The following is a 22,896-nucleotide window of genomic DNA, read 5'->3' on the forward strand; positions in this document are numbered from 1 at the left end:
AAGATACTGTTTAATCAATATTCTGTCTCTACTTAAGACAAATCACCAAAAGATACTGTTTTAGTTTATATTCTCTGATGTTCGACACAGCTTGCCCCTCATTATAACAAATACACTCGTTTTCAAATATTTTTCGATTTTCAAACACGCATGCATGCATGTATTACACATACATCTGATTTTTGTTCTCTACGTCAGTATACATCAATACACACTCTATATTGATGTTTCTAGCTAGTGTGTGTGTGAGATTGTGTTTTGAAGTATTATAACTTGTATATAAGTAGAAGAATTTAAGGTGAACAAATCATTTATCGTGTTTGGGACTAATGTGAGTGACGACGAATTTACACCGTCGCCACTTACGCGTTTTTAATAACATATAGTTTCCAAGAAAACACCTACGTACATTAATATATTGTTTAGCTGACTAATATACACGTGTTTAATATTCTTTTTTTTTCTTTAATCTATATATTAAATGTCTATGTTCATACATGTTTTTATTTTTATTTTTTTGGTCACGAGTGTTCATATTAATATGTTTAAGAACATCTTTTGTTTATCCATCCACGAGGCCCTCCTAATTCTAAATACATCCAGTGCTGAAAATTCATGCAAGGTAATTAACGATATTATATGCTTAATGTGACAATCTAATTAATACCCCAAACTATATATTAACATATTCAATGTCTTATCCAATATCCATACAGCTACGTGACACTTCATCCTTCACTCCTTTAACTCACTTCCTAGTTCCTCCTACTACGTACCACTTGTTCTTATTTTATAATTAGCGATCAGTTAATTAAATTAAATTATCAAGGTTGTATAGAAAATGGTATGAAATGTACTAACCTATGCATATATAAAACCGTACACAGAAATAAAACCATGTACAACCCTTTTATGTATATAGACAAAGTCACGAAGGCATCTCCGTATCTTGTATTATGCAATGCAAATATAATACCCATTTAAAATTTAAACCCCAAAAAAAAAAAAAAGATACCCTTCTTTGAGAGTATGTTATTCTGTTATTCATCAATTCAACTTATTATATTTTAGACTGAAGTGATCATGTCTATTATATATTATTTTTTTGTCTCTGAATAGTATTCAAATTAATTATGCATAAATAAATCAGTGTTGATAGCATATAACATTAATCAAATGGCACGAATGGTCCTTTTTGTTTGATTACATAAAATTTAGTATTAATTGTTCATATTGATACGAGAAATATATAATAATAAGTTATGGTACAATTCTTCTCTGTGCAAACATGCTATATAAAAATATGAGTCTTTTTTTTTTTGGGGTCGGCAGAAAATAAAAGTTTAATATTGAAGCTTTAGAGTATATATTCTTGAATCGATGGGACAATATATGCAAGTTTATGCATATTAAACAAAAGAAAATGCATAAACTTAAGGCTTAATGGGTTTTATTAGCCCTTCGTTTTACGAACGAACGAACGATCAACGATATATACATTAACAAACTAAGACTCTAGTGCTGAAAGCATCTATTGTCTTGTTTTGTGTCAATTAGTAGAAAAGGTTAAATGTAAAATATTGTATTTTTTTTTGGGTCGAGAATGTAAAATATTGTATATAACCAATTGTTCAATATACTATTATATAAAACCAATTGTGTCTAATTTGGGTTGACTATTTATGACCAATTGAAGAGTTTTGTTTTCTTAACGAAATTGGTGTGGGTCACTAAAAGAGTTGACTAGCCAAAAGCTACAACAAATATAAATTAAATTGCAAAGTTGTTGACCTTTGTTAAAAGTTATGTAATCTGATGTCGTCATTAGTCACTACTAAGAAAAATGTTAAGTAATGTCAACAATCAAAATATTTTAAAAAATTCCCCAAAATGTGTATACATATTATTAATGAATTTTATATTGAAGTTATAAAACAACAGTTTAACAATATATCAGCAAAAACGACAAAACAAGTACGACAAAACTAAGTTTGTCACATAAAATGTTTTAATTAATGACAAAAAAAAAATGTTTTAATTAAGTATTTGGATGCATTTTATTAGAAAGCTCAGATTCAAGTGATCAAAGATCATATTCATAAATTAATCTTATAGTCACACAAATTACCATATCCATTGCCAATTACAGAATTATATAGTTTTAAACAATTAAGTAGCAAAGTAACAGTTGATATCTTTCTTCACTGAAGATTAATAAGTAATCATTTTGGAAGATAAATTAGTAATCATTTCGTAAAATCTATGAAGATCTTTTGAAAAGGAGACAAAGGGCAATTATTATGCGTATCCATGTAATGTAACCATGTTCTCTTGTTGGTCTTAACTTGACTTTGTTTTTTTTTTTTTTTTTTTTTTTTCTGGCTATAGTTTTTTTCAATGTAACAACGTTTAATTGTTGGTTGTTAATAGGCACTTTTATTTCTAAAAAAAAAAAAACTAAAGTTACAAGATTATAGGATTTTGTATCTAAAAATTGAGTAAAAAGGGGATTTGAGTCATGAAAGGTGCACGATGTGCAGCTGAGACCCATTCCGATTTCATCATCAAGTTTTTGGTGACTTCCACCAAAGTTCTTTTCTTTTATCTTTTATAAAATTTCATTATGTGAATATAGTTTTCACACCCAACTGAAATGTATGTTGTGTAACATGTAAATGTTTTTAAAACGCATGTGCATGGGCATGGTTGAATTAATGGTTGAAGACGATCCGAGTAACAAAACGAACTTTACATAACCTTGGGGGTGATCCGAGTCGAACATGTCAAATATTCATGTTATAAATACATTAACATCTTATCAAATGCTTTAAAACATAGTATATAACCATTGTCAAATACAAATACTTTAAATTCTAATACGGTATGAAGAAAGTGACATATTGTAAGGTGAAAACTAGTGGGCTCGCAATCGTCACCCACTTTGGTGGACAAAACGGAACAGTGTCACAAGAGAGAGAGCAATGAAAGAAGCGTTGAAGGAAGTTGAGAAAAGATCAAAAGCTTTTTTTGGGTTTATTGCTGCTTCCCCCACACACACATGAAGTCCAGGTTGGTCACACACTATATGTTTCTTACGCCATCATCATTACTACACCTCAGTGCTCTGAGATTTCACAAATCCAAGAACCCTAAAGAAAAATAAAATATACAAATATAAAACCTTGAAGATAATTCCTTTGTCCATGGTGTAATGCAAATCCCCAAAACAAAAAAAATTATCTTTTTATTTCTCGTAAAAAAAGTTTCAGACTTTTAAGCTTTCTGGTTAATGGGGTATCCATCAATCATCTCACTTTTGTTATATATACATATATTTCATTAAACAAATGATTGAACAAGTAGATTTTTTTCATTTGTTTCTTCTTCTTTTGCAATTTTGGATTATGCCCTCATGTTTCTAGTAATATACTTGTGTCCCAAATATATATATATTGAATTATTATTCTCTTACGCGGAAGTGTTATTTTTTTTTTCTTTTCTTTTTTTCCTCCACTGCCCACACAAGGCATTGATTCTCTCTTTCTCTCTGTCTCTCTCCTCTGTGTTAGTTTCGCAGCTAGCTCTGCTCTGGTGTTGATTTTGATTCCTTGTGTTCCCAAAAAGATTTGTTTCTTTTGTTTTTTTTTTTTTTTTGATAAAGGAAATTAAAAGGAAGAAGAAGTTGATTTCATCTTTCCATGGATGCCTTCTCTAAGTAGTATTAGTTTCTTTTGTGTAGCTAGCTGGTTTACACATTTAACATCCCATAGTGAATGATTCAGATTCACATCTCTTTTCTTTTCTTTTCTTTTATTCTCCTTCCTTCTCACCATCACACACCTCCCATATTTTGCCTATAAATACACATTTCCCTTCCCTTACCTTCTTATATTATATTTTTCCTTCATTGTGTGTGTGTGTTTTGTATTTCAAGGTCTTTAGTCTCTACCAAAATCACAGAAAACAAAGTCTGCAAATTCTGAAGAACAATGAGCTATTCTCATCAAAGCATGGGTTCTGGTTTGTTTCAGTTTCTTGATTTGCATGTTTATATATTAGTGGTTTGGTGTGAGTTATGAAGTGTGTGCTTGTAACTCTGTTTCTGTGACTACTCTGTTTGAATCTTTTTGTGGCATGATCTTTGTAGGTAGTAGAAGTGCAAGAGGATATGAGTTTGGAAGGACTTATGTTGTGAGGCCTAAAGGAAAGCACCAAGCTACTATTGTTTGGTTGCACGGTCTTGGAGACAATGGCTCTAGGTATTATTATATTCTCTCACTTGTCTTGTTTTTGTGATCAAAGTCAAGTAATAAAGAAAAAGTTTTATGCTTTGAAAGCTTAAAGTCAGACTTGTCAAAACAGTGCCCAAATGACTTCAAAGATTTCAAAACAAAAGTTTACATTTCCCTCTGTACTTAGATGAACAATTTAAGTATAAATTGTCATGAAACTATGAAAAGCTCTACGTCTTTGTTTTGAAAGTCGAATTTTGGAGTGTTCTCTGATAACAACCTCTCACATTTGTCTCTGTTCTCTCTGCAGCTCGTCTCAGCTCTTGGAGAGTCTACCTCTTCCAAACGTAAGGATCCATGAAAACAACCACTTGGAAGTAATTTTCTTTAGTACTATACTCTCATTGAAGATTCTGATTTAAAATGTATGCTTGCACAGATAAAATGGATTTGTCCAACTGCTCCTTCGCGTCCTGTTTCGCTTCTTGGTGGATTCCCTTGCACTGCCTGTAAGATCATTTGGCTTCTCCTTTCATTAAAACATTCTTTCTAACAAGTGATTACTAAAACAACAAAACCAAACTCTTTGCTTCTCAGGGTTTGACGTGGGAGAAATCTCTGAGGATCTTCATGATGATATAGAAGGCTTAGATGCTTCAGCTGCACATATTGCTAACCTCTTATCAACTGAACCTACAGATGGTAAGCCAACCAAGAGTTGTATATATCTTCATTCCTTTCTCGCCTCCTCGGTACTATCCATCACAATCTCTAGCTTAACTTGAAGATGTTTTTGGTGGTTTGTGTCAGTCAAAGTTGGGATAGGAGGTTTCAGTATGGGTGCAGCAATAGCTCTCTACTCCACTACGTGCTATGCTCTTGGACGTTATGGAAATGGGCATCCTTATACTATAAACCTACGAGCTACTGTAGGACTTAGTGGCTGGCTTCCTGGTTGGAGGTACTTACATAATATTTCTTCAACCTTTTCATGCCACTAGTTAACACAGAGTCATAATTTTAGAAGCTCAATCATAACAATGCAGGAGCTTAAGGAGCAAAATAGAAAGTTCGAATGAGGTTGCAAGACGTGCTGCATCTATACCAATCATACTTGCACATGGAACTTGTATGTTTACATATCATTATGTGATTTACTATTTCAAGATATAATCACCTAAGAGAATCTGATTTTTTTTCACTTAATGTGTTCGTTGGTTGCAGCGGATGATGTAGTTCCTTACAGATTTGGAGAAAAATCTGCTCATTCACTTGCCACGGCCGGATTCAGACAAGTTATGTTCAAACCATATGAAGGGTAAATGTTCAACTTATAGACCAAAGTTATCGCTTCTGATTTTCTTTACTGTTATGGTCTGAGATTTTGATGTTTTAATGTGATTGTGTGTAGGCTTGGTCACTATACGGTTCCCAAAGAAATGGATGAGGTGGTTCCCTGGCTCGCCTCAAGGCTTGGTCTCGAGGGCTCGCGTTAAACTCTGCAAGCATCTTCTAAGCATCTATAGCGCTACTATACAATGGTGTAGAATATCTATAATATATATAAGGGGTGGGTTTCTTGGGGTATACGGTATTTTTCATGTTTCTGACTGTTTTGTGATTTATTCATGCTTTTTCTGCTGTTCGATTCTTGATTATGAATAATAAATAAAAAGGCTCCTTGTGCTTCTTTATTTGGTTTTCTCTAAATTTACCAAGTTTTGTTCATACCAAATCCAAAGATCTCGAGTTTCTGAGGACATTATTGCCGTATATCAAAAGATATTTCTTATAGAAAGAAGGAACAAAAACACAATAATAACTTCACTCAACAGTCAGCATAACTTCAGCCTTGGATCACTCTTGGTTTCCGGACACGTCTTTAAGCTTCTGCTCCAATTCACCTTCCTGTAATTGTAAAAGTAACTTGTGATCAAACCAAGACAGTGGTTAAGGAAAACGACAGAAAAGGTCTGCTTTTAGTGAAACTAACCTTGTGCATGTTAAGAATGATGTCTGAGCCACCAATGAACTCTCCCTTAATGAAGATCTGTGGAAACGTCGGCCAGTGGCTGCACAAAAAGAAAGATACATGTATCGATTTCAGGACTAGTGAAAAAAAGTTTTTCTAGATCATATAGCAAGACTAAGAAAATGAACGGTAAAGAGGTTGGACAAGTTTATACAGCTCTCTTAAAGAAACTGTTTACACACACTCACCTGAAGGATTTCACAGCGTTTTTCAACTCTGGGTCTTCTAGAATGTTTCTAGAACTGATAGGAACATCTAAAGAAGGAGTTTATAAGACAGCATCAGAACTCAGAAATCATTAGTACTAAAAATAGATTTAAACAAGAGCCCAACACACAAACACAGTAAAGAATAATCACAGAAGGCTATAGTTTCAATCAAAACTTACTGTATTGTTGCAAAACTCTGACGGCTAGTGAGCTAAACCCACACTGAGGAGCTTCAGGGACACCTTTCATGTAAATCATCACAGCGTTATCCTTCACATCCTAGACAACCAAAAGCTAAACAGCATTAGCAAAAAATTGAACCTAAACCAGATTCAGAATCAAATGACTAAACACAAACATTCAACTTCAAATCTAGAAAGCTTGAGTTTACATTCTCAACGATATCTTTGAGTGAGTCCGTAGAATCCGCAGGGACTTTTTGTGTAGGCTTGAAATCATCATGTGTGTCTGAATCACTTGGCACTGTAGATGAGTATCTCATCATCCCATTTTGGTAGGCTGATGCAGATGTCTACAAACAGAAACCACATAAGTTCTCCTTGTAAATTCAAACTGCCATGATCATTACACCAATCTGACTCCACTGAATTCAAAATCAAAACCCCAATTCTATTCTAATCAGGTTCACCTAACAGAAGGATCTGAGCTCGAATGTTGTATAAAAAACCAAACTTTAAGTGATTGAAGATAAGAAAAGAGAAAACTTGATTGGAACACACAATGAGATAATACCAATTGAAGAAAAGGGTTACGAGAGAATCTAACCAATCTGCTAGAACGAACAGCCTGGAGGCTAGCGATTCCTTTCATAAGTCTGCTCGATAAAGAAGCTGCCATCTCTGATTTAATCAACGATGTTTGATCTAATCTGCTCAGAAACAAAATATCAAAGAACAGAGAAAGAGAGATGATGTGTTGATTTCTTCACCAGAAACTAACGACTCACCAAAATTTCAAACTTATCGTGCGACTAACCTGCTGAAATTTTGAAAAATCGTAGCTACGAGGAGGAGGAGGACGACGACGACGACGGAGTAAAATGATATTCTCTCGACCGCTTCTCTTCCTCAAGTGAACCGACCATCACCAGAACGACGACGTGTCATAGCTCATAACCCTAAAGGTGTTAATATACTGAACGATGTCGTTTCTATTCAGTGATTTTTGTTTCGTTTATTTTAATTTCTTCGGTTTAGATATCCAATTCTTAGTTGAACCAGAACCAAAACCGAAAAAAAGGATATCCAATTTCTTTTGTTTAGTTCTCTCATTTTGGTAGAAGACAATTTCTTTTGTTTAGTTCTCTCATTTCGGTAGAAGTTAGTGTGACAGTATCTATAAATAATAAATTAAACTAAATTTATGTTTTCAAATATCTTATTAGTAAATGAATATTTTAAAAAATGCCATCTATATATAATAGCAAACCCACTTTTTGTTTACTGCTGATGTCATATTTTTAATCTAACGGTTCAGATTGTTTTTCATTTGATCTAAAGATTACTGTTTAATATTAGAATTTATGAAAGCCAAAATGTGTCTTTTTAAAAGGATGTGTCTTTTAAATATGTCTTTTTAAAAAGATGTATCTTTTAATAAAAACCTCTGTAATTTAATCAATACAATGTTTCACAGTCACACCATTACGTTTCAAATATAAATATTCTACAACTCTTTGTTTTTATTAAAAAAAACTATTGATTGTTTCGTTTTATTTCATTTTAAAAAAAATATTTTCCTGAAACAATTGTTTCTTCAAATTTTGTTTTTCCAATCCTATTTGACTGCAATTTGCTTAGCCATTATCATCACGTAAAGGTATTAATTGTTATTACCTCTTCGTTATTGTTTATGTTATCTCATCTAAATGTTTATATTTGTTAATGATCCCAAAAGTTGCAAAGTTTTATATCCAACAATTGTGTTTCTTTAGGCATTATTTATGTTCCTATAATATTATGTTGAATTTAGTTGAATCTGTAGAGTTGTCTTATTAGTTTTATGGGACTAATGATTTGTAGGTGTTTGGAACATGTATTATGAAAGAAATAGTTGAGCTTTCTATCCAAAAAGGTTTTTAGATTTTGTAAAAAGAAAATGCTTGAATCTTTGATATTCTTTTAATGGCAGTAGTTAGGAGTTCATTTCATACTTTCGTTGACAACTTTTTTTTCTAAATAAAGCTAAAGAAGGGGCATGTTAAGTGTAAAAAATGGCCGTTCAGAAATGTTGAATTCTTTTGACTTTCTAGGAACATCAGTATTAAAATGCAGTGATACCAACGGAAAAATATCATTCAAGGGATAAAAATGAAATTGTAAGAAAGTTTTCGTATTCTCACAAATCTAATATATTATAATATAGAAAAGGTAAAAAAATAAATTTGTAAATTAAATAAAAAGATATACAATTAATCTTAATCAATTTTCCACTCAAAAATGTTATTTAACAATGTTAATTATTTTTAAGTTTTTCATTTTCCCGTGCGGCAACGCACGGGCTGGCAGCCCTAGTAATCTTAAAAAGAAATTGAAAGGTTGAAAAAACAAATTGGTTTGGTTCAACAAGGATAGATCGGTTAATGAACACTTGCCATGAAAACTATTATACCATGTTGGACCGTGAAGCGTAATAGTAGCTGTTTATTACTTGAAACAAAAATTGCAGATTGAAAGGACACAAATGTTGTAACGGGATCAAATCTTAACTTATTATTAGCTGGAAATTAGTAGTCTCCAGACTCTTAGGTGATCACCGTCACAAACAACAAGAAACACAACGGAATCACAAACACAAAGACGCAACGGAAATTACAAAACGGAACTCAAAGACCAACAAACTTTAAAAAGACATTTTCAAATCGTTCTCTTTGTTTCTTTCTCACTTCCTCTGATAAGTCTGGTGAGTCGGATCAGTGGTCCGAGTAGTTGCAGTAGTGGTCGTAGTACTTCCTGGAAAATGCTCTCTGTCTTCTTCCTCTGTAGCCATTCCAAAAGTATGCTTCACTGCATCAGCTGCACCCATAGCCATTTGCTTCACCTGCTCACCGGTCTGGCTCAAGAACCCACCGGTCTTGTCTCTACCGGCTTCAGCCGTCTCTTTTGTGTACTGAGCGGCGTTTTGGGCCGTCTCCTTTGTGTATTGAGCAGCGTCTTGAGCCTTGTTCTTTATGGCTTCCCCTGTCTCCGACATGTAGCTCCCGGTCTTGTCCTTGGCCTCGCGAGCTTTGTCCCCAGCTTGAGAAGTCTTTTCTTTTGCTGCTTGAGTAGTTTCATGGGCCTTCTGTTGGGCAGTTTGTGCAGTTTGAGATGTCTTTTCTTTTGCTGCCTGGGCCGTCTCATGAGCCTTTTGTTGGGCCGTTTGTGTAGCTTGAGATGTCTTGTCTTTTGCTGATTGAGCAGTCGCTTGAGTCTTGTCCCTGCCTTCCTCAGCCTTGTCCCTCATTGTTCCCATAGCTTGTCCAGTCTTCTCCTGTTATTACCCAAACAAAATATACATCTTAGAACTTGAAATAGAATGTGTTATAAGTTATAACATATTCACACGCATATATGTATTGTTATTACCTGGGCCTTGCCTCTGGTCTCACCAGCTTTGTAGCTCTGTTGGTTGGACGCCATTTTGCCTAAGATTTGAAAACGACACTAGATAGGTTTTTAAAACTTTTTTTTTTGTGAAATTGTTTGCTGTTGTAGTAGAAACTGTGTTTTGTCTCCCCAAGCCATCGAGACATTTGTAGTGTGCCTTGGTCGGCGGGAGAAGAAGACACGTATCAGCACAGAGACACGTGTGTAGCTGCGTGGTGTGTTCAAACTTAAACCCGAATAAATAAAGAAATGAGTTTGGGGGTGTTGTGCTTTACGTTGCGAGAGTTAGTATGCGGTTTCTCGGTCTTGTACGTGTTGGCCTCTGTGGTAGCGACACCTCATGGTTACGAGGAAGATGCTTGCTACGTGGCAACGTCGTAAGTCTCGTCGCCGCATGTGATATGGCTATTTTTTTCATTTTGTTTATTGTACCGATCGTTACATGGAAACCGCTCGTCGGTCGTTAAATACTTGCATGTTCCGTGACGTATCCAACTATCAACTATCACTTAGATTAGTACGATTATAATACTCTTAATCTTTCACTTAAAAGGGTCAAAACTTAAATCTCATATAAGGTTAGCTTGAACTACTTACATAGGCTCACATAATTATATATTTAGATTTAGTGTGACAACTAGCCAAGAAATATTTGCCACGTGAGAAATCAAATGCAAATATCTAGATGATGCAGTTGGAATTATATAAATACTTTTAATTCATGTTGAACTATATATTAACACAAACGTAAAAGGACACGATACAATGACACACATCAGCAGAAACAATGCGTAGTTGAACAGTGTATCGAACACAAATGAAACCACTACCAAGTCTCAACCAAATTTAGTGGCCTCCTTGATCGATGGATCACCTTAAGAAAACCCAAGATATAGCTCTTCTTTATTTGGTGGCATAAACTTCTTTTTTTTCTATTTCTCTTTTACGTTTTCATACCTTGTAATATTTTTAAAAAATAATATACTCTACATTTAACAAGAAAATCTATCAAACAAAAATGAACCAACGTAACTATAATGTTCAAATTTTACCTATTTTCACTGTTCAAATTTCATTCATTATATATTGTCTTTTTATTACAGCCATTTTACTGGCAGCCCAAAGCTTAATAAATTTCTGGTTAATAATTACTTTCATGAATTTTTTTGAAATTAACATCTCAAATAACTATATTTTTATGGGACTACTAACCCAAAATTTGCTATTTCACCGACTGGTTTACTTTCACTTTTGATTAAGTAAATAATATTCATCGAAAACGTGTTAGATATAAATAAAACAAGATCAGAACAAATGGAGAATAGCCGCAACTGCAAAGAGCAATAATATTGGGACATACGCCGACAAGCAACTCCGGAAAAATCCCAATGGCGGGAACCAAACCACCTTCACAACCAGACCACACTGTGAACCATCTTAGTTTGTTATACTATGTTTTAAGGTATAATTACTAACAGTTGTATATACATGCATGTTTTGTAAAATTGTTATCTTCTTCTCTTTTTCTGCGAATTGTAATATACGAAAACTTTTAAAATATTGAGGTCCGTAATAAAGGTTTTGTTACTTGTAATGATGCTTAACAGTTTAAAAAAGGGGAAGGTAATTACTGAATTATGTAAAATAAAAAATTTATATAAAAAAAAAAAAGCAAAACGAAAGAGGTGATGCATGGATGGGAGTCCCAAAGAGAATCGAATCAGCTCAGTTCCTTTTTTTTTTGGTTTGCCCACTTTACTCTTCTCCAAGAGAATGGACTCCAGATATTAGCAGTTCTCTCTCTTTTTTATTTTGTTAATTATGATACCAAAAAAAAAAATCATACCTATAAATATATTTATATCTATTTGGAGCATTGTCAAGTTTTTTCTTTGTTCTACGTCGTTAACTATTTTTTAAAAAGATGGGAATTATAAAAACAGGGAGAGAAATAAAGGAAAAAAATAAAGTGAGAAATAAAGGAAAAGATGGTCAAAACGAAAACATCGAAGAATTATTCCGTCACCATCACCCAAATTTATCTTTATTGAAACTCTCTATTTTGCCTTCATATCCCCCTTTTGATTTTCCCTTTATCTTTTCTTTTCCCCTCTTTTTATGTTTTTTTGACCCATTATTATTATTTATTTTAGTTTTTTCATTTTTTTTTTCTTATATCACTATTTGTATGGTTTTCTCATAGATATCTATCCCTTCCACGCATTTGTAATCATTTTGTTGTTTATACCATTTTAAACTTAACCGTATGCAATTTCTTCTTTACAAATCTTTACGAATGAAAACTATTATGTAAAACTCATAGTATAGCTAGCTTAAACTACAAAAGGTTTTTTAACTCATAGTATATATATATATATAGCTAAAGAATTGTTAAACTACAAAGAAACAGTGCAAGCTTGAACTATATCATTTATTATGGAAAATCCTAACACCCCACGCAAACCTTAGTCATTCTTTCTTTTTTGCAGTTTACAAATTGTGTGTTACGTTGCTGCTAAGCAAAGGAGAACTTGTTATAATTATATATTATCTTTTTAATGAAAATTAAAGAAAAGAAGAACATAAAAGATAGTGAATATTCAAAATTCAAAAGTAGTATCAATTTTTATTCGTGTCTCGGATGTCGATTCCTTTGCCTCCTTAAAGTATAAATGAAAGAGACTTACCATAATATAATTGTGAGATTAAGCTACCTTTTGTTCCATATCAACCAAAAGCTTATACCACGTACAAGATACCGAATCGATTCCCTATTCAAAGATATATATCATCTTTGGTTATATATGTACACCTTTATATCTATTTCATTTACCAATTTTTTCTTTAATATCTAGGGTTTCTAATTAATTCCTATAATAATTTGTTCACAAACGGTCTCTACGTAAAAAAAGCTTATATATGTGTGTATATATATATATCGTTATTAGATATATATATAGCAACCTATCACAACGTAAAGTACTTCGAAGTAGTACCTTTACATTAAAAATAATATCTAAAAACAAATATATAATAACATAACGTCATAGATTATTTTTTGTCATGTCAAATTATAGTTGTAAATTAAATTAAAACTAATCAAAGCTCGGATACTACACAAAAAAAAATAATTTCCTCGACAATTATTTCTCAGCTTTCTTCGCTATAAGACTACCGTTAATCCGTTATGTATCAACAATATGTTAACAATTAATAAAACAAAACAAAATTATGTTAACAATATAACAAGTTTCATAACAGAGGAAATTTCCAATAAAACTCGTCAGTCTTCTATCATGCTAGAACTATAAGTTATATATAGTTTGTTTAACTTAATTCTATTTAGTTAAATAGATAAGCAAGGTAGCTAGGTACTAGCTACTTTAATTAAATACTATGGTTCATAGTTAACCAAATGATGAGCTTCCTTGGTGTTTAAGTGTATGCATCATGAATTAATAAATATAGTTATGAATTGCATTAGAGATATAGAGGGTCCAAAAAGGTACGAGTCAAAAGACTTTTATGTAGAGCTAGAGGTTAACAAGATCTCTTTCTTTTAGTTGTGTGTGGGCTCCTAAGTTGTTTGTTGGCTTCTTATGTCACTCTTAATTTACTTAAAATTACATTATGCTTTGACCCAAGATTCTAATCAAAGTACTTTAAATTTTACAACTGTTATATAAAAAAACGAAGTGATCAGCATGATAAAAAAGAATGAGTAGGTGACAAAAAAACATGTCGAGTAAAAAATCAAGTTTGTGGCATCAACTGTTGAGTTTATCTTTCACTATACATAACTTTGCATAAACGAAAAATTAAGTTGATTTTTTTTTCAATAACATGTTTAAATTCATGTGATATATAACCCATTTCTAGTATAGCTTATTTTCTAAATTTTATTAATTCTTGATATGTCAGCTAAATTATATGTCTGTTAAATAGAACAAACAAGAGTTACATGAACATGCTTCAAATCTAATAAACATATCATAAAACAACAAAGCTACGGCCAAAGTAATTACCATATTATAGTTAAACAAGTATCATAGTACAAGAAACACTCTATAAGTTATATATGGCCAAAGTAATTACACATATATTAAAGAATTTCTAGGCTTGGGTTTCTCAGCCGAAATTTTCACTTAATTTATTTTTAAATATTATGAGGTTTTTTGTTGCTCTTCTTTTGCGAAAGTTTACAATTGAGGTGAAGAAAACGAAAAAGTAAATTATTTTTATTTTATTTTTATTTTTGGTGAACGAGCCACCAGCTTGTGCTCTTCTGTGTTCTATTTAAGCCCATCCTCTTCACATCACTCTTTCAAAGCCTCGTGCCTTATTTTTCTTTCACTAGACTCATCATCACATCTCTAGCTTCCAAGTTCTTCGAGGTCAGTCTTTTAAATTTTATATCAATTCATAGTATTTGAATTTTTTTGGATATTGATTTTCGAATATATGTAGCCACAAGATATTGGCAAGTAATTCGTTATACGTGATGAATATAAGAAGTTGATTGATCTATCATAAATAGAATAAGCTTATGAAAATATATGCATATATCCACTATTATGATTACCTTATGCATAAATAAGTACAATTCTTTTGTCCTAACTTTAAACGAAAGCAAGTGCATAAGAAATTCATTTTCCTTAGTAGCTATGGTTAGTCAGCAATATTTTGTTTGTATAGTAGTTTATGAGGTTAATTAAACTGAATAATTATCTTACTATTTTTTTTGTGGGTTACATCAAATAAGTAACTAATAGAAATATTCAAATTAATATGCATGTTACAGAAAAATAATATAAACTCGCACGCAAACAAGATTTGAAGAATGAGCAGACCCGGAGATTGGAACTGCAGGTCATGCAGCCACCTCAACTTCCAGCGCCGTGATTCTTGCCAGCGATGCGGTGACTCTCGTTCCGGCCCCGGTGGAGTCGGTGGCTTAGACTTCGGCGGTTACGGCGGCAGAGCCATGTCTGCTTTCGGATTCACCACCGGGTCCGACGTTCGTCCAGGTGACTGGTACTGCACCGTCGGAAACTGCGGGACTCACAACTTCGCTAGTCGCTCCACTTGCTTCAAATGCGGCACTTTCAAGGACGAGACCGGCGCTGGAGGTGGAGGCGGTGGCATCGGCGGTCCGGCCATGTTTGACGCTGACGTTATGAGGTCTAGAGTCCCCGGCGGTAACGGAGGCCGTTCCAGCTGGAAATCCGGCGACTGGATTTGCACTAGGTACGTACCAAATATTAGTTGGTTGATGTAACTCGATTCATGAATATAATCTATAGTTTTAATACGTATGTTAAAAAAGATTAATTGGAAATTGGAAACAGGCTTGGTTGCAATGAGCACAACTTTGCAAGCAGAATGGAATGCTTCAGATGCAATGCACCAAGAGACTTCAGCAACAGAACCTCTTTCTAAGTTATACAAAATGCTTTAAATGTAGCCTTTGTCTCCAGTTTCTTGGGTAATTACTTCAACTCTGAACTACTCTTTTTGTTCGGACATAGATATAGATAGTTAGATACTGTCTTTATTTTGTCTGTGATTAATTGAGTTCTTGTATTTACCTATATTGAAATGTTTATTTTGATATATTTTGCTAGGCACACTGTTTCAATCAATGGAAAGGAGAAGCAGGAGCAAAGCAAGCAAAGAGAGAAATTAAAAGATGATGATAATTTTGTTAGAGATGTTGCAATGAGAGAGCCAATATTGTAACTTTAGCTGTCGTCGTGCTTTTGGATGTATTATCCATTTTTCTTTTTATTACTTTTTTTTTCTTCTCCTTAATTCGTAATTTTTCTTCCTTTTTTGTTCTTTGCAGTTTCTTTCTTTTTAAGAGTTTTTATTATTCTAATCATTGTACGCTGCATGTCTTTCTTAAAAGAAGATTCTCTTCTCAAATTCATCGCTTTATACATGAGTTGCTGCTACCTTTTTTGTTTTTTGTTTTTTTTCTTGTTCAGCCTTTTCAACGTATATTCTAATACTAATAACAATTCACTTTTACTAGTCATAATTCTATCAACCCTAGTGACTAGTGACTGCAATAATAAGCCAAAATATTTGGCATCCCAAATGTGTAAGAGCATAACTATATATTTTAACAGGAAAATTTGCAAAATATGTCTTAAAATTAAACTGAATTTCTGAGTTTTTTTCGTAGAAAAATTGTTTTGATGATTTAAATAAAATGTAATCTGTAAAGATTTTCCCACCTAAAATGCAAAAACAATATTATGTATAAAGAAAGTCCACTAGTTAGGCAATTTAATAATGGGTCAGTAATGGGCCTTAATAAAAATGGGCCATTAAAACCCAAATCAAAGTAAAAGTTTGATGTTTCGTGCTTCGCTGTACAAAGACCACTCTGGTTGTATCGAACGAGCGAACCCAACCAACAACGAGCGTTAACCTCAATTTTTTGTTTTTTGTTTTATTTTGATTTGATCATCTCCACACTCGTCAAATCGTGTGTCCTCGTTGGTATCGTTATCGTATCAGCTCACACAATCTCATTCCTTTTCCTTTCATTCTTCTGTTTCTCGAATCCTTTGTCTCCCTCCATGGCTTCCTGTAAGTTTCTCTACCTGTGTATCTTCATTGTTCCAGTTTCCTGGGATCGTACACTCAACTGGGTTTTTCTTTGCATATTCAAATTTGAATCATTTCGTAGTTTTGTTTGCTCTCATAAAACCATTTTTCATCGAAAAGTTAGAACTTTGAGGATTCTGCTATTGAGTGATAAGAAATCTCAGGAAGGAACTTAATTTTGAACAATTAGATTGATTTTGGTATGAATTAGAGATCTAAAGTTGAAGAATTTCTATTTATTCTTCGTTTCAATTTTGATGTGATGCAAGTTCGTTCCTTTGAGATCGAACTGCGAAGCTAATCTAATTTGAATACACCATTTATCACCATTGCCATGAGTTTGGCATTGATAAAGCTTTTTTTTTCAAAAATCTTGTTGTTTAGTACGACAACATTACTATAATCTCTCACTGTTGAGTATACGTGGAGCTGGTTTAACATGAGTTTATTGTTAGATTTTGTATTTTGAATTACTTGAAACCTTCTGGAGCTATCTTGGAGTGAGTATATAAGATTTTCTTATGCACAACTTAAAAAGTGATTGATCATATTGAGTATTTATTGCTGATTTTTGTTTTTTTATCTCTTTGGTTCCGTCTTGTTTTTGATGATTTCTCCAATTGAACGTATAATTCAGGTAGCCTAGGAGTTCCGAAAATTAAAATCTCAGCAGTAGACCTTAGTAGAGTAAGATCTGGAAGCTTACTGATACCATTCAATCAAAGATCATTGCTTGGACAAAAGCCGGTGAAGTACTTGAGTCTGAGGACAACTTTTGGAACTGTGAAAGCTGTCCAAGTGTCTACTGTCCCAGCTCCTGAAACATCAGGTACGCTAGTTATATCTTATATGTTCAGGTCTTTCTTCTATGGTAGAATGCTCATTTTTGTGACTTTAATATCTATATAATTTGCACATGGAGTGTGTTCAGAGGTAGTGGGCTGATGTATGCATGGAAAGTGTCTTTTATTTTTCCTTTGATTATTTCTGATTTAACCTTGTTATGCACAGCTACTATAGAAGTAGAAGATTCTGACGAGACCAAGTCATCTAAATTGAACGCTCAGCTTGTTCCCAAGCCCTCTGAGGTAGGTTTTTCTTCGCCGTTATATGTTAGGATGTCATTTGAAGAAATCTGGCTGAGGATTTCTAAATTTCTTCCCTAATTGTCAAATGGAAGAGGGGAGATATGTTACCTTGAATAATTAGTGGAAACTTCACTTGTTGCATTGCACAATACAACCATTTGAGTCTGTTTTCAAATTCGATGCATTGAGTTTAATTTCTTTTACTATCTTCTAGGTGGAAGCTCTGGTCACTGAAATATGTGATACCTCGTCAATTGCAGAGTTTGAATTGAAAGTAAGACCCCACTCAATTGAGTGGTACACTAGTTATGTTCTTACTTTTTTGCAAAGTTATCTCGGCTAAGTTTCAAATAGGATTCTTATCTAATGTTTTCTGCGTCGTTATTTGCACATTCTAATAGCTGGGGGGTTTCCGCCTATATGTAGCAAGGGACCTAGCTGACAAAAGTAGTCCACAACCTCACGCAACTCCTGCTGTGGCTGCTACAAGTGAAACTACTAATAGTACTGATTCGAATGGGTCAGCTCCTTCTACTTCATTGGCTATCACAAGACCAGCATCCTCGGCTGCTGATAAGGGTTTGATGATTCTCCAATCTCCAAAAGTAAGAGACCGCACAACTTAAACGCATAATATGAAAGCTTTCATTTACTTTTTTGTGGGGAAATGTTCTCTTTCTAATTCTATCTGAGTAAGTTTAGAATGCTTGTTGAAAATTTAAAAAAATAAAAGAGAGAGAGAGGTGAGTTTTAATCAGAAAGTTATCCCCAATCTAAATGGTATGGTAATGTGCAGGTAGGGTTCTTCAGGAGATCCAAAACCATAAAGGGTAAACGTATGCCTTCATCATGTAAAGAGGTACCAGTCTTCTTGAACAAAAGAGAAGTGTTTGATATTATGCGGGAAATCACTGATTACCCTCTTATTTGCTTTTGTTTCATCTGACAGAAAGACCAAGTGAAAGAAGGCCAAATTCTCTGCTACATCGAACAACTCGGTGGCCAATTCCCAATCGAGGTTAGATAATATTCCATTTTAATTTCTAATTTCGTAATTACTATCATTTGCTTCAACCAAGTCAGTTAAAACTGCTTCTCTGTTTCTTAATTAATCTTCTAGTCTGATGTCACCGGCGAAGTTGTCAAAATACTCCGAGAAGATGGAGGCAAGTCTTTCTTCTTCTTTAACTTTTCCTCATTTTTCTTAAACCTTATCCATGTAATGAACTTTTTGTTTTGTCTTTTCTCATATGGAACAGAGCCTGTAGGATACAATGATGCTCTCATCTCCATCCTTCCCTCCTTCCCAGGGATCAAGAAGCTTCAGTAAAATCAAATTCGAGCTGGTTTTGAGTTATGATGACACTGTGCCTTGTGTATGCTTTTAGACAAATAAATTCCATTCATATTTGTGTTCTGTTTGTCTTTTGCTTGTATGAAAGTTTTTCTTTAAGACTGTTTTATTCTGTGTTTTCTTATATAAAAACACATTATGGTACTTTTTTTTTTTTAATCATACATAGATGATTACATCCATACACTGATACAATCCCAAGACTTTCACGTTCTCCCGGGTTAAAACGATAGGTGATGATTCTAATAGTTAAAGATTTGGGCATTGCTCTTATTGACAGTCGATTAAAAACGTTGGAGACGAAGCTGCTTCCTGAATTTCTGTATAAATGCCTCTGCCCTTTCGTTGATATCACGTTCCTTTACCACTGGCTTCCTCGCCGGAACTTTCTCCACCGACAGCGCTCTCTTTGCCTGCTCGCCGGGCTTCCTCGGCTGGTAGGTAGATGATCTGTAAGAAAATATGAGATGGGAGAAACGTTGATCCATGGTGTTTTCTTTCAACTCTAATGCTTCTTGCTTGCTTTGTGCTGTGTTGGTACTCAAAGTGATGATTAGTGTGAACATATTTATAGAGTATGCATATACTATATTTTAAAGATTGGCCCAAGATACATTGAACTATTTGATAGAATTGGCTTTTTGGATTAAGATAAACATTAGTTTATAGTGCTAAATCATTAGATACGCATATATGTTTTTGTAGATTTACATTTACATATGTTCTCTTTTGAAAACTACTACTTTTGTGAAGCTTGATTTTTTTCTTCTTCTTTCTTTAAAATCAATCTTTTCAAAGAATTTCAAGCTCTTTTAAATGATTAATTTACTTCTTTTGACTATTAATCATATATAATAAACAAACATTCGGATAATATATATGCTTATTATAGTGACTACTGACTACACATCAAAACATATTTTTTTTTCTTCACGAATTAATGCATACTATATTATATTATATAGTGATTAGTGAATATGATGATTTGAAGTTTCCAGAAAAATACAGATAAAAGCCTGTGCCGTGACGTGATGAAGACAACAAGAATGACCTAAATTCCTGCCTAACTCTTGCTTTTGCTAAATTATTAAGCATATATCCTTCATCAGGAGATTTTGTTAAGATCAATAATAATGAAAGTAAGATTATAAACTCATAAACATATAATAATTTAGAGAGAAATAATCTATATATTCACGAGAGAATCAATCTTTTTCTACCAAGAAAATGACAAATTAAATACAAAAACGAATAATTTAACCATCAAAACATTGCAAAGCCTTCAACCAAATTATCGCCCGTGACACAATATAATACACTTAACTCTCAAATAAAATACACACATACAAATTACAATGATTTATCTCCCTAATCAAAACCTACGCAGCTATCTTTAAGCCCTCCATGCACACAACACGTACGATTCCTACAAAGAAAAAACAAAATGACAAACAAGTTTGTCAGCTGAGAAAATATATACGTACAAATTTATCTGATGAGCGATTAATGAACTAGTTAATCTTAATATAAAAAGCTTACTTATTTTTAAACATGCAAAAAGTATATAATACCTCAATCGAGTGTAGATATTAGTTCCTGTCCAGTAACTTGAGAACTGTTCCACAATTAAATAAAACCTTTGTTAATGAGATACACACGAAAATGAAGCCTAAATTAAAGAGTTAAGAGTAATAAACTAATAAACAATATATATACTAAAAAGTTTATAGAATTTAGACCTGAGAAATTGGGAGGAGAGTTACTCAAGATGTACAAAGCGTCACGCCATTCCTGAGGTGTTTTCTTAGAGGCCATGGCTCGGCCAATTGTGACTAGAGCTAGTGGGAGGCCGTCGCACTTGGCTGCAACCTCCTGAGCAACTTTGGTTATGTCAGGGTGGCTCTTCACTGTCTCTTCTCCGGCATTCTTTTTAAACAAGTCCCAAGCTCTCTCCCATGGCAGCTTCTCCATTTTTATCTTAGTCTGTGCTCCCATTTCCCGACAAACCTCGTCCGAACAGGTGGTGAACACGATCTTCGATCTGTTCTGTCCGTCAGGCGGTGGAACACCAGCTTTGACTGTTTGACAAATATAAAACCGTAAATATTAGAACCATATTAAGACTAGGGCAATTCATGAAAACGTGGTTTACAAGTAATATAGTTTCTTAAATGGATCATAAGTAAATTGTATACCTAGATCGACTTTCTCCCAAACGTCATCGAGGAACAAAGCAAATCGTCTCTTGCTAAGTATATCGAAGATCTTACCAGCTTTCTCTTCCTCTGTCTTGCTCGTCCAGGACCTATCAAGAAACCCTATCTTTTCACGGATCGTGTCCTGGATCTTCTCAAGATTCAGATTCTTGGACACAAACACCCAAATCACAAAGTCAAACCCATTCGACTTGTGCTGAAGCAATCTGTTGTTGACCTGAGTCAGCACCGTGGTCTTCCCAACGCCTTCCACGCCGTACAACCCAATAATGCCGGTGTTATCCACCGTCATACACCTCCATACTAGCCCCGAAACAGCCTCCAGTCCAACCGTCTGATCATCTTTATCAACGGTCGAACTCATCATCGATCCACCAATGCCACTATTCTCAACCACCACATCGAATGTTCCTCTGCTCTTTATCTCCTGAACCTCTTTCAGCTTCTTGCAAAGCTTCTTGTCCATCTTGTGACAACTCATCATGCTCGATCCATTTGAAGACGAAGAAGACATCATCGTTATCAACATCTCTTCTGCTTCTTTGATCGCTACATCGGCTTGTCTAAGCCAGACTTGGACTTTCTCGAGCCGCTTCAGCTTCTGCTGGTCTTCATACATTTTGACCCTTTTCATCACATTGTTTCGTAGATCCTTGAGCTCCTCCGCAGCGATTTTCAGCTTCCTTACGTTATCGTTCTCTTTTCCGACGTAGATGCATCGTGTCACCATACTCTTGAAATCTTTCCCCATCGTTCGGTCTCTTTTTTTTTTCTTTAGTTCCACGAAATAATCACTCAAAGAACATATAAGTTATAACCAAATGTATATAGATGATCGTGTTAGCCATGGCCTGAACTGACCCGCACGTTGTGTTTTGTTTCTTTATTCAAGTGTTATAGTCGTTGGAGGACCTAAAGGTTTATATATATATACTAGTCGGTTGTCCGCGCTACGCGCGCGAGTTTATTATGTTGTTTATGAATAATTGGTTCGTATTTTATTTCATACTTATTTTTTTTACTATACCATACTTTACTTTTTTTAAACTTAAATCGTGTTTGTATAGAAAAACTATTGAGTTTTAGCTTCATTAGTCGTTGATAAATTAAGTGTGTATAGTATAAGTCGAACTGTGGGCGTAAATGAAAGTGCGGTTGAGAATCATTGAGAAACGTGTGCTATTAGGGTTTTTACCAAATATAGATCTAGATGTTAATATTTTGGGCCATTTTATATGTTGGCATGCAATTTGAACATAATTTGTGGATTTCGGGCGGATTATTGTATTTTTAATTGTTTACATTATTTCTTTATATATTGTCATAATTTATTATTTTTGTTTTACGTTTTCCTTTTTTGGATTTGTCGTACTTTATATCTCGTAATGATCATTTATATATTATTATATATATTTTTGTGAATTTATGTTTTATATATATATATTTTTTTTTTCATATGGAACAATTTTTAAATTTAACATATTAGTATAATTTAATTTATATTTAGTTTATTTCATTTAATAATGTTTTTTTTTTAATTTT

At 33.7% G+C, this 22,896-nt stretch overlaps 6 protein-coding genes across 7 annotated transcripts; 3 read left to right on the forward strand and 3 right to left on the reverse strand.

The window, feature by feature from the left end:
- The first annotated feature begins 3,497 nt into the window (after positions 1-3,497).
- Positions 3,498-5,926, forward strand: LOC17893818 (acyl-protein thioesterase 2). Of its 2 annotated transcripts, none has more exons than XM_006298320.2 (9): positions 3,498-4,020; positions 4,148-4,259; positions 4,543-4,579; positions 4,672-4,741; positions 4,830-4,934; positions 5,043-5,193; positions 5,279-5,361; positions 5,457-5,550; positions 5,644-5,926. In XM_006298320.2, the coding sequence occupies exons 1-9, from the start codon at positions 3,990-3,992 to the stop codon at positions 5,726-5,728; spliced, it is 768 nt and encodes a 255-aa protein (XP_006298382.1). In that variant the 5' UTR covers positions 3,498-3,989; the 3' UTR covers positions 5,729-5,926. The 2 variants fall into 2 exon arrangements, with proteins under 2 accessions (XP_006298382.1, XP_023642700.1); XM_023786932.1 differs by having other exon boundaries at positions 3,498-4,014.
- LOC17891355 (monothiol glutaredoxin-S15, mitochondrial) lies at positions 5,898-7,583 on the reverse strand. The gene is made up of 7 exons (XM_006298627.2): positions 7,470-7,583; positions 7,260-7,362; positions 6,865-7,005; positions 6,653-6,752; positions 6,453-6,519; positions 6,226-6,304; positions 5,898-6,140 (listed from the first exon to the last, which is right to left on the reverse strand). The coding sequence occupies exons 2-7, from the start codon at positions 7,329-7,331 to the stop codon at positions 6,090-6,092; spliced, it is 510 nt and encodes a 169-aa protein (XP_006298689.1). The 5' UTR covers positions 7,332-7,362; positions 7,470-7,583; the 3' UTR covers positions 5,898-6,089.
- A 1,533-nt stretch (positions 7,584-9,116) lies between these two features.
- On the reverse strand, positions 9,117-10,183 carry LOC17893920 (late embryogenesis abundant protein 29). Its single transcript, XM_006299986.2, has 2 exons — positions 10,061-10,183; positions 9,117-9,965 (listed from the first exon to the last, which is right to left on the reverse strand). The coding sequence occupies exons 1-2, from the start codon at positions 10,112-10,114 to the stop codon at positions 9,375-9,377; spliced, it is 645 nt and encodes a 214-aa protein (XP_006300048.1). The 5' UTR covers positions 10,115-10,183; the 3' UTR covers positions 9,117-9,374.
- A 4,224-nt stretch (positions 10,184-14,407) lies between these two features.
- LOC17892605 (RNA-binding protein cabeza) lies at positions 14,408-16,049 on the forward strand. The gene is made up of 4 exons (XM_006298637.2): positions 14,408-14,475; positions 14,883-15,328; positions 15,430-15,566; positions 15,706-16,049. Exons 2-3 carry the CDS (start codon positions 14,922-14,924, stop codon positions 15,518-15,520), a joined length of 498 nt encoding a protein of 165 aa, XP_006298699.1. The 5' UTR covers positions 14,408-14,475; positions 14,883-14,921; the 3' UTR covers positions 15,521-15,566; positions 15,706-16,049.
- A 455-nt stretch (positions 16,050-16,504) lies between these two features.
- On the forward strand, positions 16,505-19,320 carry LOC17892472 (biotin carboxyl carrier protein of acetyl-CoA carboxylase). Its single transcript, XM_006298080.2, has 9 exons — positions 16,505-16,678; positions 17,334-17,525; positions 17,708-17,784; positions 17,999-18,058; positions 18,186-18,389; positions 18,581-18,643; positions 18,734-18,802; positions 18,905-18,950; positions 19,044-19,320. Exons 1-9 carry the CDS (start codon positions 16,669-16,671, stop codon positions 19,112-19,114), a joined length of 792 nt encoding a protein of 263 aa, XP_006298142.2. The 5' UTR covers positions 16,505-16,668; the 3' UTR covers positions 19,115-19,320.
- A 1,073-nt stretch (positions 19,321-20,393) lies between these two features.
- Positions 20,394-22,105, reverse strand: LOC17893977 (putative disease resistance protein At3g15700). The gene is made up of 4 exons (XM_023786854.1): positions 21,334-22,105; positions 20,878-21,216; positions 20,710-20,753; positions 20,394-20,564 (listed from the first exon to the last, which is right to left on the reverse strand). The coding sequence occupies exons 1-3, from the start codon at positions 22,103-22,105 to the stop codon at positions 20,728-20,730; spliced, it is 1,137 nt and encodes a 378-aa protein (XP_023642622.1). The 3' UTR covers positions 20,394-20,564; positions 20,710-20,727.
- Positions 22,106-22,896: the final 791 nt, after the last annotated feature.

The sequence above is a fragment of the Capsella rubella genome, unplaced genomic scaffold, assembly GCF_000375325.1.
Source record: "Capsella rubella cultivar Monte Gargano unplaced genomic scaffold, Caprub1_0 scaffold_3, whole genome shotgun sequence".
Classification (NCBI taxonomy): Eukaryota; Viridiplantae; Streptophyta; class Magnoliopsida; order Brassicales; family Brassicaceae; genus Capsella; species Capsella rubella.